Raw genomic sequence first — 13,603 nt, 5'->3', positions numbered from 1 at the left:
ATGGCCAGGAAGTCAATTGTATCACAATTTCTCTATCAAAAAAATGCAAGAGGCAGTCAATTAGACGGCCACTATAGTATTTATAGGACTAAGTCACTAAGGATCGTCAATCAGACTCCCTATTCAAAGTGCAGGAGCGTTTGTCGGAAATGTGCAACCACTTTGCTGTACAACTACGCTTGCAGCATGCAATCCCATCGTCACACATTTATCCACCGGCATATCTTGAATATATTGGGACAAGAATCCACCAAGAAATGCGTCACCGGCTCCGCTAACATCAACGACATGTTCTGCAGGAACTGTAATTATAGGATAGAAAGAACATCCATCCGCCGTGGCTACCAGCACAGACGCGGGACCGCGTGTCATCACCACAATTCGGGATTGCACACTTCGAATTTTAGGAAGTTTGACAATGGAGGTACATATGTCACAGACATCCGTTTTCTGCAATATCATTAACACAGACATAAATATACAGTACAATTTGGTTGAAATTTGTTCAAGATTGGATATTGTCATATTTGTTATCAAAAATTTTTAATATGACAATATACATTGAAAGATTTTTAGTAGTAAAAGCAAAAAAATACTTAACACAATCACAAGATCCACAATGTACCGGTATTGTCATTCTTACCATCATATTCAAGGCTTGACCAAGAGCAGTGATTTCAGTATCATTACCGACTAAAACATCCACAAAGGGAAGAAGCGCACGAATGGTATCGGTTTGCTGCCAGCACACTCGGGGCGCACCCAAGTCTAGTATCAACTGCTTTCCGGCTTCTTGTGCGTGAACAGCAACACTGCGCGCTGTTCGCGCGCAAACTGTCAGAAAAAATCCCTGGAAAAAGTGCACCTCATTAGCGACTGTTGAACATCGCTTCAAGAAAAACAAACGAGATAAATAACCTAAACTAATCTAAGGGATAGAAGTATAAAAAATGTGAGCACCGCGTGCCCGGATATGATTAAAACGTAAAGAACGATGACAAAAGTACTTATTTACTGCTCGTCAACAGAGGAAGTTGATTACCGAAATGTAGATAAAAGATGATGCACGGAACAGGCGTTGACTGGTATCTTCCAAAAATTTGGAAAAACTGAATTCGCGACTGGCACCGCCATAACTGCACATGGATCGCTGATTGCCGGTAATTAGGACAACACAGGCACCTGTTGGACTTCCCTCGATAACCTGACAGGCCATTCGTACCCCGCTCTTCTTGGCGGCTTCCAGTAAAAATTCCCCGCTCTCGTCGTTGCCGATGGATCCCATAAAGGTGCAGATCCCATCTTTTCCCAAGATCCATTGCACCGTGCGAAGCACATTCAAACAGCATCCGCCGGCAGATTGTCTGGTGGGGAAGCGATCTTTGACCGATTTCAACCTGATAAAATAATGTTTTGTAAGTAAGTAAAAGAAGGTTTAATTTACTACTAATGTTTGTTACAAATACAATAGGATGACGAGTTTTGGCCAAACATGATTATACGAGTACGAAGTATATAAGAGGTACCTACAAAGTGTAAAAATGCGCAGGATCACCTCGAATGGCCTGATCCGTTTTGATGCCGTTTTCAGTGAGGAAATCTTCATTCACGTCAGCCGTAATGTCTAAAAGTGCATTGCCGATTCCCAAAAGTGATTTTGGCGTAACCCCAACCCTAGATAACAAATAACTTGTTAAACTATCCTTGAAACAAAAGGTTTTGATATGCTGACTTGCGAGTGGATAACGTAACATTCATTAAACTTAATTTTAACCAACTGTTTTCCGTCGTGCGGTGCTTTCGGAGACCTGTTCAGATCCATCTCGGCTTCGAAGAGACCAACCGTCTGCAATTTAGCACAACAATTAACCCTCTAACATGCATATCAGCTGTATAAACAGCAATGATTAATATAAATACTAGCAATTTCCGCATGAAGATACATGCAAATGATACAAGTAATAAATTAAACAGCGGTGTTGTATACTGTTATGTACCATCCACTGTGTGAAATTCACAATAATCTTTAACATACGAGTATTCCAAGTACATAATAGATACGAGTATTTCTGTATTCCACAATTCAAGGAAGAGCATCGTTATCTGTCAGAAGCGCTTATTTTAGCACATACTCTCAGTCACGCAGTCCGGGTTTTGAACGTCGGTTTTTACATCCGGTCCTGCGTTTGGGAACAGCTGAATCCCTATTAAACCATTAAACCATTACCAAGTATTAACGAAAAAGTTACACGTTTCGCTGATATCGGTGTTTGTTTAATGAAAGCATATCAATTCAAGCTTTCCACAAAAGATGTTGGCATGTTTTTCTGAGCAAGAACCTTTGCGTCACGACAATCAGCTGTGTCAAACAACAGCTGCGTACTAGAGCATAAATTGCAGTCTACAGGTACAGTACGTAGAATGGTAATTAGCAGAATATCAAGTAACTGATAAGACTCATTAGTGATAAACTACGGCTGATCCTACGTAATGTACCTACAGATCTGTATGAAGTAATGCAGTAATCAGTAAACCCATTCAAGTCCAGTTACAGTAACAAAAGTTGCTCGAGCGTGCTTCGTTTAAGTTTAAGTGCAAGAATTGCTTAATCAAAGTGCATCAGTTTCCAGCTGACACTATGCGAAACCGGTAAAGGATGCAAACGATCAGGCAGATTGTGTTTTCAACTGTTTTATATGTTTCTGCGGATTTACAAAAAAACACAAAACACAATAGTATACTTAAAAGTAGGCGCAGGAATTTGTAAAAATATCGTACTGAATAAAGTTATTACATTATTTACATACACAACGTAGTTGCATAACAAGATAAGTAATTACAAGAAACCTTACTTACATTAGTTAACAACCTACTACACTCAAAACTTAATTTGAAATACTTAATTAATAATCATAATCTTTTGCTACCGTTTATTATTTATTATTTATTATACAAAATCTCGAAGCAAATGGATTTTTAAAGGTAGCCATTTTATTATACTTCTATATTTGTTATCTGATAGTTTTTCGTTGAATGAATAATGCCTGGTGACGCAGTGACGCTACATCGCAGTTTGCCGGAAGCATTAGATCAAGTTTCGAGAATCTGGTCGCTTATCATGTGGTTGCCCCAAGGTTCAGCTGATAGCATTCTACGGTATTTACTAGTTTTAAATGGGAAACGGATACTACTGACTGTACAGTTACAGTGTCTATGGCGATCTAATAGTACTGTAGTTGTGTTAAATTTGGGCTTTCTCGTTTTACCATTTTCGTTTCCTTGCTTGCCGGCAGGTTTATCAGGCCATGCACTGTGTCGGCCTGTAACGTCTGTTCTAGACTGGCGTCAGAATTCAGTACAGTACTTCTGAAGTATTGATCATTGCTTAATTTAGAAGCGGATTGTTGGACGGAGTCCTCGAAAGTATTACTGTTAGTATTGCTCACTGCTCCTGACTTGCGAATAACATTCATAATGGGAAGTCAATGTCAGCCATCAAATCTCTCGTAAGTTCCATAATGTTGTTCAATAATTGCATGTTCGCTTAAGGTGCTTGGCGTTACAAAGTTAGACTACGAGTATTTGGAATAACACGGTGAAATGCACTACTTCTTCATAGAAACTGCGCTGCACGACATTGACTAAAGTACCGCTCTGTCTGTAATGACTGTTTCCCTGATTTAGCGAGGGATTACTCTTCGGATTAGGGAACCCGCTGCTCGATATTACCGCCGCAGTAGATACGCAGTTTTTGGAAAAATACGGCCTAAACGCTAATGATGCGATCCTCGGCGGAGAAAAGCAAAAGAACCTGTAAGGCTTCCTCTCTGTTTCCATGATATTTCTTGGACGTTTACAACAACGTCGTAATTACTTTTTTAATCATACTTGTCTAAACATGCTGTCTAAAAAAATTTTACAGATTGTATAGCCATATTTTCACATTTGATTTGTTATCGATAAATAACTGCTTTTTTCATCAAACATTTTCATCAGTTTTCCAACGTTCGTTTCTACTTTTTAATTAATTGTTCCGATTCATACGAATTGTGTTAGGAATTATTCAAAATCACAAGTGTAGAATTAAATTTTTTATAGTTCCCACGATATGGTGGAGAAGTACAAAGACGTGATCTACACTGCCGGCGGTTCATGCCTGAATTCCTTCCGGATTGCGCAATGGCACTTGCGGAAGCCGCATGTTGTCACCAACACCGGCTGCGTCGGCAACGATGAGTTTGGACGGATTCTGCAGAAGCGCGCTCTGGAGGTTGGCGTGAACGTAAAGTTCCAGATTACGGACAAAGAACCCACCGGTACATGTCCCGTCCTAGTCACCGGGACCCACAGGTTCGTTCGTCTGCCAAAAAGTATAAGAATCGCTGCGGGCAGTATTAGTTTATAAAGCATTTGTGCTTGATTGAATGGGATGCATTTCACTTGTCAGTTGCTGTATCAAACCATATAAGTTATCATGTTTCTGCTGGCAGTCAGAGATAGTTTCACTTTCACAGTTTCGTCTTTTTTGGAAAGATTTTTGGAAAGTGGTAATAAATGCGCTGTTCCGAAATTTTTTTTCCTGGTATTCGCTTTATTCGTCATGGCCTGTTTCTTTTTACTAGTGCTTACTCCTGTACTTCAAAATTCAAACCAAATTGGTTTTACTTCCATAAATTTCAAAAGCGTGCTGAGGCTACAGTACTTTGCCAGGTTTCCTGTTTTATTTTTTTGCGGATTGTCTTTAGGTCGTTGGTAGCCTTCTTGAACGCCGCCCTTTGTTTCGACAAAGAGCATTTAAAAGATGCTGATATCAAAGATTTGATCGAGAAAGCACAGTTTTTCTACACCACGGTAAGAAAAATTTTATATCGTAGAATTTACGTTCCATGGTCTCTGTTTTCACACTTTTCAGTAACAGTACATATTTTGTGTCTCCACAGGGATATTTTCTTGTTGTCAGTCTTCCAAGTCTGTTGGAAATTGGCCAGCACTGCCTTCAGCGGAACAAGTGTTTCCTTTTTAATATTTCAGCTGGTTATGTCTGCGAGAGTTACAAGAATTCTGTGGAACAGCTGTTGCCCTACGTAGATGTGGTATTTGGTAACGACCAGGAGTTTACAGCCTTCTCCCATGCCTTTGATTTGGGGGTAATTATCATAATGCTTTTCTTTTGTTTTTTTTGGTTTATAGATCACTTTTAAAGTTGTGTTACTATGGTCTTGGTAATAGTCGTCCCCAGTAACGAACTGTATGATTTGGCGGAGTTAGCGTTGTGCGTGATATTGTTACTGTACCGGAACCCTGCTTTTCTTTGCACAGAAATAACTTTTTGATAGGCCCGCGATATTGATTTCTATTTTATTTACATTCCTTTTTCATTGCAGACAACAGATATGCATGAAATCGCTAAGAAAGTGGCGGTCATGCCTAAGCTGAACAGTGCCCGAAAGCGCATAGTTGTGATTACTCAAGGCCCGGGCATAGCGTTGGTGTGCCACGATGGCCTAACCATTGATGAGTATCCAGCCACTCGCATCCCCGATTCGGAAATCGCTGAGACTAATGGAGCGGGAGATGGGTTTGTTGGCGGATTCCTGTCACAGTTTATCCAAGGTGCCTCGCTTGCCCAATGCATGGCTTGTGGACATTACACAGCTGGACAAGTAATTCGTCAGCACGGAGTGAATGTGCCTCCTGAGCCAAATTTCGTTTTCGCGGACAGTCAACAGACTTGCTCTTAGTCGACTCTTAGTGTTTTAATTTATTTCTGAGTTTCTTTGTTAATTCTATTATTGAAGCTCTCTACGTTAAACTGCTATAAATAACTTTTTGGAAGCTTGATACGTCAAGGCAATTAACTCTGCCAACAGCATCTGTAAAAGACATTGTCGAAGTATAACCATTTGCGATTTTTGCCTTGGGATTTGCTTTAAATGGATTTGTGTTACTGGTCGTACCTCACACAAGTTTAAAATTCAAACTAAATTGCTCCGCGTCCGGTTTTTGTTGTTTTCCTCCGTACGCTTCTTGCTATATTGGTTACATCTTCAAGAAAATGCAGTGACGATTATTAGTATCCGTCCGTACGCAGAAACCATCGACCGTAAAGGTAATGAATGAAGTGAAAGAAAAAATATCGGCAGGCGAAGCATGCTAAAAACAATTCTTCTTCTCAATATTAATCAAGGTTATTTACTTCAGATTTAAACAAACTCTGGTAAATATCAGTAATTACCAAATCAACAACAAGCTCTGGTAAATAACAGTAATTACCAAATTTAAGAACAGCACCGTAACGTCAAACCGCAACAAAGGTCATCGCCAACAACTTACAATACCTGCACACACTGTTTTGGTATTCATCCTAAAAACATTCCGAGCGTGGAAATGGTACTAAGTACTACTAACTGTGCGAGTGAGCATATCTTTGGTCATTCACTTAATTACAAAATTAATTACACTGCTCTCCTAGATACACTAAAAAGCGTAAGGACAAAGATAATGTCATCATGCCATTTTGGCCATGCGGTCCATGCCGATTATGCAGAAGGTGCGCTTGGTGATAAATCCGGGTACAATCCAGCAGTTGTGACGGGATATGCCGCATATGCATTGGGCACGGCCCGAAGTTCAACTTGGGATTCTTCCACGCGAACACGAGAAACGCGTCCATCGTTGTCCTGTGGAATGCGGCGATGTTTCCTGTGATTGTGTCGCATCACCAGCAGTATAATGATTATCAACAAAATAAAAAAAACGACGAGGCATGGCACACAGATCATCAGCAACTGCATGTAATCAACACGGTCAGCAGGCGCGGTAACCGCTGATGGCAACGATGTTGAACTGGCAAAAGTCTTCATAAATTCAGGAGTCGTCAGCAGGCGAAGTTTTTCTAAAGGTCTGTTCACCGGAACGTTAAACTCATCGTCACGCTCAAATTCTTCGGGGGCGGAAGGGTCAATTTGGTTAGCATCTACGAAAAGGGGAGCTAATACTTGTACACCGCAATGCTAACAGAAAAAGGCACACCACGAAAGTTATAAACTCGTTACCAACAGCGCAATACTCATTACCAGAGTAACAGTTTACTTCCTCATAAACCTTACCGAAGGTTCTAAAAGTAATATTTGTGTGCTTCCCCCATTCTCCTTTGTCTTCGTCTCCTTTTACAATAGCCACTACGTCAACCATATACTGTGCCCTTGGTTTCAAACCTGCATAAAAAATTAAGAATGCACGAAAGAGTGCTTTTGAATACAGGACGATGAATTTCTGGGCCATTGCAAATTCACTAGAAGTATATTATCCAAAAAACGCAGCTGATAATTTGGGAGTACGGACTCCACAGAGTAGTTCTCAACATAAACAGAAGCAAGTGTAAGTACCGAAATTTCGGTACAACATACCTTTCAGCAACCATTCCCGCTCTGGTTTTTCGTGCATGTAGGATGTTTTTTCGCGGCAGCTGACCGGGGTATCAACGGTCATAAGACACACTACATAACCCATAACACCTCCGGTTGCTGGTCGATCCCAAAGAAATTTCGCAGTGCCTTCAGTTCGATAACTGTTTCTAACCCGCAGGTCCCGAGGCTGAGTTCTATCATCGGGTACGACCGCTGTAAAGTATACCGGTGAACTGCGGCGTAAAGGGCGGTTGCCTTTTCCAGGAGTGGAATCCACAACGCATCGATATTTTCCCGCATCTTCTGGCCGAAAATCGTAAAAGTCCAATTTGACCGTGAAAGAACCTTCACCTTCCGACTCTGCATCTGGTTTGGTCTCTACCACGTAAATTCTGTAAAGTTAATTGGTACATCAGCTACACTGTCAAAACGATTAATTACAGTATTCTAACGTTAAACCGCCACCGTAACGTGCTGCACTGGGCAAACAAGAAACGTAAGTGCACCGGAAGTAGCCTGTTGTTGGTTTTGCAGTAACCATAAAAGTGCCGTGCATATGTACAATATAAAATCATGATAGAATTTAATATACTCGTACTACCCTAAACTATGAAGTCTAAGGTATTGTACTTACTAGTTATTTTGTTCAAGTATCCATACAGTGCTCATACATTATTCCCACAATTGCTGCGATCGGATATTGTCAAAAAAAATTATTCCAAAAAATAGTTCGCAATAATTATCGTTCACTTAAAATCACTATGAATTCTGACCGTCCGCTTCTGTCTTGGAAACGTTGACCATCCTTTTCCCAGTAGACGAGTGCTCCTTTTGCAGCAACAACTGTGCAGGACAATTGAGGATGAATTCCCAAAAGCCTAATATCAAAATGTATCGTTTGGTTCGGCTGGACAGCGCCAGGTGAATCTCTCCAACCTACGCCGAAAAGGAGATTGATGGAAAAATTGTGCAGATTCTTCGAATCTTCCGGAATCGACCGCCGTAAAGGAACTGAGGCGGAAAACTCTGTCTCCAGTAATAATATCAGTAATGGCACGGTAACAATAACGAACCGTAACGTTGCCATGATGTTAAACATGGAAGCGCTAATCACGTGGATCCAGACAATACTGAACAGCAGCGAAGGGAATGAGAAAACGAATTAATGTAAAAATTTAGAAAACGCATAACTAAACGTAAGAAAATTATCCGATGGATGGATGCTCTTCGTCTTCAGCCGGTGTTTTGGTATTTACTAACTACAGAAATTTGGTATGTAGACAGTCTGCATATGTACAGCAGGCTATGTACTGCATAACAAAAGCCGGCTAAAAACCACTAACAGAAGTCGGCTTTTGGCTGCCAGCCAATAATGCATAAGCCTCTCCTAAAACAAAGAACAATCTCGCCGTCCCAGTAATTTGCTGCCAAGTTAACGGTACGCATCTGCATCTGCCCTAGATAAAAAAATATGACGATGAAGAGCAAAGGATTCTGGATCAGGTAGACAAAAACAGAGGCAGTTAACGACAACGAACGCTTAAATAGATTTCACACAGTGACAAGTGCTCACGCAGGCTGCCATTAGCTCGTATTAGTAATAACAATACAATATTAGTGGTATTCATGCATTGTCGTCTTCCCGACAAACCAGATGTTAATCCGCTGATCGCATATAGTCCTAACTGGTAAGTTGTGGTTTTATTTGTTTCACATTGCGTCGATGTGGATTGTGATACAGTATAGAAGTGACCATTCTACTGAACCTTTGAATAGCACAGCAACTATGACATATGATGGAAGGTGCAGTCATGCCGGTTGGTGTTTTTGAAAAAACGTCTGATACTTCAGATAAGTTTTTTAACTGCTCACCCGATGGGTGACATGATGCCTTCCTGATCATAATCGTTTCTTGCTGCAGCTGAGCGTACCACGAGGAGAACTTGATTATGCTTTTGCATGCTTGTTGGACGCTTCTTCGATTTGGTAATCTGCATTCTGCAAGACTGAAATGCTGACGCCAGTGTTGAAGCTTAAGAAATGGAAAATGGCATTTGTGGCGGAACGAAAAATACAGCATATTTTGTATACTGAACATTCAGTACCTGTAAACAGAAAATACTTACCACAAAATTAGGCATTATTCTAAGCTTTTAACGTTGATTAACTTGAATGACCGCATTCCCGGTACCAAGCAGCAAATAAATTCTTGAATTTAAAATACGGTCACATTTATAACCAACTAACTTTATTCATGTACCGTATATTTAAATACTTACTTTAGCTTGCCTGATATGGAAACGTTTTGCCGATTGTCACAGGCTGGTTTGATTTCTTAAATTTTCCACCGTCGGTAAACCGGCTTGCATCATACTGCGCAGTGCGTACTAATTGGATCTGATTTTCATCGCCTCTGATTGACCTATTAAGTACTATTATCATACGAATTGATACAATGACTTCAAAATCTTGATATCGTTTCAGGGTAAAAGACTTTGCACTGTGTGGTTTTTATGCTAAACTCTATTTACATTATTAATAAGAAAGCGCAATACAGAAAGTTGACATAATTCATATATTACAGATTTCTATATTAATAATTCAATACATACGAAATAATTAAGTACATGAAGAAACTTCTCTACGCTCCGGAAACTCTTTTTTTTTTGCAAAAATGCATCTTTAAGGCATACTAAAATATTGTCTACTTATTTATCGAATGGTGCTGATCGCGTCCTTTATGCAAGAGAAGTACCGTTAAATCGATATCTTCGTGTTTCAAAATCCAGTTCTCTCTTTATTCTCTACCTGAAGGCGAACTGAAAGCCGTAATCAAAATAAGAATGCAAACCGACAACCTCATCTTCAGGTTTTTCATATTATTCAGCAAGGACACCATAAAATTCTCATGTTTGCGATGTACATATAAATAGCTCGTCCCGAATAGTACTAGGGAAATCTAGCTGACAACAAACACAACATTGCACTCCAAAAAACGTTATCTGTTATAACTTACAATTAACCCAAAAATCTTTTCGCCAACGCAACTTTCGATGGGCACACGTGTATATTGGCGTATTCTCATCCGAACCAATGCCGACTCATGCAGTTAATATTCCACTCAGCCAAACAAATCCAGCAAAATTCTTTCCGACACCGAGTACATGTAATATGCATGCAACCACCATTCCGTTCCACTGGTGTATGACATCCAGGACAAGATTTGGTCGTGTTGGCGATCGTTAAGCGAGATCTGATATCTGTTCGGCTTGGATCTTGCGAGGCAAAGGTCTGAACGTAAAAAGCACCCATCCTCAATGTTGTCAGTTACAACTTATAACTAACCTGAATTCAAAGGAGCCAATAACTCAAGTGGTAAAATGTGCAATCATATAAGTAATACGTATTAATCTACGCAATTATTCACTGTGTCGAACAACAACATATTCTTTCATTCACACAACGAAGGAAAAAGTGCTTTTGCGCCAACCTAACCAAAAAACTGAAGTAACTCGCGATTATTATCATTACTAAGTTACTAACCGATAGAATTCCTTTCGTCCAGATAACAGGCTCATCGCAACCTCCACTGTGAATTTTATCTCGACAAGTCCGGCAGTATCTATGCTGCAATGCACAAGAAGATCAAACTCACAGCAATGTAATTTTTGCAAATATGTACATTAACGTTAAAAGTATCTAAACCAAATTTTTTTACAGAAAACAGCAAATCTAACGGAGATAGTGTCTTACACCCTTCGGACAGGACGCGAAAACGCTGTCGGCTAAATCCACAAATGCAGTGTTGCACGCCACTTCCGAGCAGAATATCCCGCCTTCTCTAACAAAACGCTCTTCCGCCGCAAAATCTTTAAACTTCTCGTACTAGCAACAAGACGGTTTTAATCCATCCCACTCGAAATCTCTCGAAACTGCTTACCAGCTTTCTACCAAGTAAGTAGAAGTGATGCGGATCGTGGATAAATCCATGGCGACAGCCAACCGGACAAGGAATGACACAACCCGTCTGTTCTTGCCAATAAAATCTCCGTTCTGTGACGAGAATAGAGCCATACTGGACAAAACAGTCCAGACACAGAACATGAGTCGGGTCACAGAGAAAATCCACCACGAGCGAACTGAAACACAATCAACAGTAAACAGCAACTTAACTGCAAAAATTCAACCACTACTGCATACGCGAAAACCAGAATCAGTTCCAAACCGCTTTCACCCTTTTTTCCCATACGAAAAAAAAACAGCAAAGCCCCAAATTAAACCGCCAAAACTCAAAAAGGGTATATTGTACGAGTACGCGTATCAGGTCGAAATTACCATCTGTATTTATACGGCAGCTACGGCATTTTAACGCTCACCTGACAGATTCGCATGTCACACACGGGATGTCGTGTTCATTCAACAAAACTTGACGCAGGTAAACAATTTGGTCAAAATCACTCCTACTTGGATGTGCCGCACATTTAAAAAATAAATTCTGCAAGCAAGCAAACGAGTAATTATCCCTGTGCATTCCACCGGAAAGAACTGTTCATTTTTTGCACAACTACACCTACAGCCGATGCCCCTCCACATCTTCCATAACAGTGAGCCGGTAATGCCACTTGTCGGGAACATATGCGGTCCCATTCCTGACAGACTGTTGCCTGTAAATACACACTAGGATAAAACAGACATTTGCGGACCACTGCAGAATGATAACAACAAATGCAATTATTCACAAGGTTAAAAAATTCTTATTTAATGAATTATTCTGAAAAATTTTTGGACTGAATTTTCGACAAAAATGCTAACGTCCAAACCAAAAATGTAACTAGGCTGCACAATATTCGTATTTCGCACGACATACCAACCGTTTTTATTACGATGTTTGTTGAATCGCAAAAGCTACACGAAAAGCGCAGCAAAGCTGGCACCAATGCTGCGCAAACGTCCTTGCAATATCCATAAAAGGTGCCTGTAAGGAGCAGAAGAACACAAACTGGAAAGTACTATAATATTATACTGTCAAAATGGAAAGCATAATGCGAAATGCATCTGTTATTCTAGTGCGAAATTCTTACAGTTAAATTTCCTAGCCTGTTCCACTGGAATTAAATCGCTCTTTCCCGAGGCATCCTCGTTGATACATGCTTGATCCGTGCACAGTGCTGGATTTCGACATGGGACAGCATGAAGAATTGTGCAATCACGAAGCGATGTGTCCTAATCATAAATGTGTATCGCAATGCGTTTGTTGATCAGAGAGTAAAAATACTTTCTCACAAGACAAAAGTGACAAACCGCGTACCTTCAAAACGCTGTCGTCCGCCAAAACTTCGCCAGCAAACGTGATAATAATATCGTTAGCTGCTCCGTTCTGGTCGCCACCGTTAGTTTCCTTATTGAAGTATGGCGCTTGTTGGAAAATAACCCTTTTCAGGTCTCTTACTGTGGCGCTGTTCGCGATGCGGACGTCAAGCGATTCTTTCCCAGCGATACGCACCGACAACTGAAACTCCATCATCCATCTCCATAATTGACAATATTAACAAGGCGAGACGGCCGAAGCATAACTGATAACGATAAAATAACCTGGTGAGCTAAGGTGGAACCTAAAATCCGCTGCCAGTACTTACTACAACTATAAATACATGTATACTTCTATAAACGAAGGAAATCTGATTTCCTATACATCAAAAATAGCTCAAGGGATGGATGGCAGTTTAAGAAATATAATGCACTTCACCAACTACCTTGTACGCCACATACTTAATAACATACTACTTAATAAATAATTTTTAAACTTTTACTCCTTTCAGTCGTTTCCTGCTCGCCGCGCGCGATTCATAATTTCATATCGCTGGCCATCAATGTCCACTATACGTCGCCGTAGTCGAGTAAAAAATTAAAATCACACAGAACATGAATCTCAAAATTAAATAATAATCTTTTTACGGAGATATAATTTGTATTGTTATAGACTCATAGTTTTTTCTCATAACGTATAGCGGTACTGCCCGCATGAAAAAATTTCGCCGGCAACAATCGGAATAAATACTTACTCTGTACGCGAATGATGTCATGATGGGGTTGTAAAAAAGTAAAAACTAGCATTATTCCAAATTTCCGACACTTAAGTCGGACAAATCATGCTTACCATTTTGTACGTAAAATTTTAGAAGACCTGTGGTAAA

The 13,603-nt window shown here is 40.2% G+C and overlaps 3 protein-coding genes across 13 annotated transcripts; 1 reads left to right on the top strand and 2 right to left on the bottom strand.

Moving 5' to 3' along the window:
- Positions 1-16: 16 nt before the first annotated feature.
- On the bottom strand, positions 17-2,578 carry LOC129587477 (uncharacterized). 5 transcript variants are annotated; one of them, XM_055481282.1, is made up of 7 exons: positions 2,501-2,578; positions 2,133-2,204; positions 1,809-1,846; positions 1,531-1,674; positions 1,043-1,397; positions 644-850; positions 17-450 (listed from the first exon to the last, which is right to left on the bottom strand). In XM_055481282.1, exons 3-7 carry the CDS (start codon positions 1,820-1,822, stop codon positions 124-126), a joined length of 1,047 nt encoding a protein of 348 aa, XP_055337257.1. In that variant the 5' UTR covers positions 1,823-1,846; positions 2,133-2,204; positions 2,501-2,578; the 3' UTR covers positions 17-123. The 5 variants fall into 5 exon arrangements, with proteins under 5 accessions (XP_055337257.1, XP_055337240.1, XP_055337230.1 ...); XM_055481265.1 differs by having other exon boundaries at positions 1,779-1,846; positions 2,501-2,577; XM_055481255.1 differs by having other exon boundaries at positions 1,779-1,846; positions 2,497-2,548.
- Positions 2,579-3,126: 548 nt separating this feature from the next.
- LOC129587470 (uncharacterized) lies at positions 3,127-6,070 on the top strand. Its single transcript, XM_055481235.1, has 6 exons — positions 3,127-3,506; positions 3,685-3,813; positions 4,099-4,350; positions 4,746-4,851; positions 4,941-5,147; positions 5,385-6,070. The coding sequence occupies exons 1-6, from the start codon at positions 3,475-3,477 to the stop codon at positions 5,739-5,741; spliced, it is 1,083 nt and encodes a 360-aa protein (XP_055337210.1). The 5' UTR covers positions 3,127-3,474; the 3' UTR covers positions 5,742-6,070.
- A 97-nt stretch (positions 6,071-6,167) lies between these two features.
- LOC129587444 (E3 ubiquitin-protein ligase parkin-like) lies at positions 6,168-13,434 on the bottom strand. 7 transcript variants are annotated; one of them, XR_008690367.1, is made up of 14 exons: positions 13,220-13,434; positions 12,718-12,982; positions 12,491-12,632; positions 12,281-12,384; positions 11,984-12,073; positions 11,786-11,904; positions 11,350-11,548; positions 11,163-11,294; positions 10,953-11,036; positions 10,426-10,700; positions 8,183-9,514; positions 7,410-7,801; positions 7,110-7,217; positions 6,171-6,976 (listed from the first exon to the last, which is right to left on the bottom strand). XR_008690367.1 is itself a non-coding variant. In XM_055481193.1 (9 exons), exons 1-9 carry the CDS (start codon positions 12,931-12,933, stop codon positions 10,491-10,493), a joined length of 1,296 nt encoding a protein of 431 aa, XP_055337168.1. In that variant the 5' UTR covers positions 12,934-13,156; the 3' UTR covers positions 10,186-10,490. The 7 variants fall into 7 exon arrangements, 3 of the variants coding, with proteins under 3 accessions (XP_055337189.1, XP_055337168.1, XP_055337198.1); XR_008690368.1 differs by lacking the exon at positions 13,220-13,434 and adding an exon at positions 13,046-13,133; XR_008690366.1 differs by lacking the exon at positions 13,220-13,434 and having other exon boundaries at positions 12,718-13,156.
- Positions 13,435-13,603: the final 169 nt, after the last annotated feature.

Source organism: Paramacrobiotus metropolitanus, unplaced genomic scaffold (genome assembly GCF_019649055.1).
Source record: "Paramacrobiotus metropolitanus isolate TYO unplaced genomic scaffold, Prichtersi_v1.0 Parri_scaffold0000002, whole genome shotgun sequence".
NCBI lineage: Eukaryota > Metazoa > Tardigrada > Eutardigrada > Parachela > Macrobiotidae > Paramacrobiotus > Paramacrobiotus metropolitanus.
Note: the sequence above shows the minus strand (reverse complement) of the source record. Positions and strands in the feature narration are given on the sequence as shown.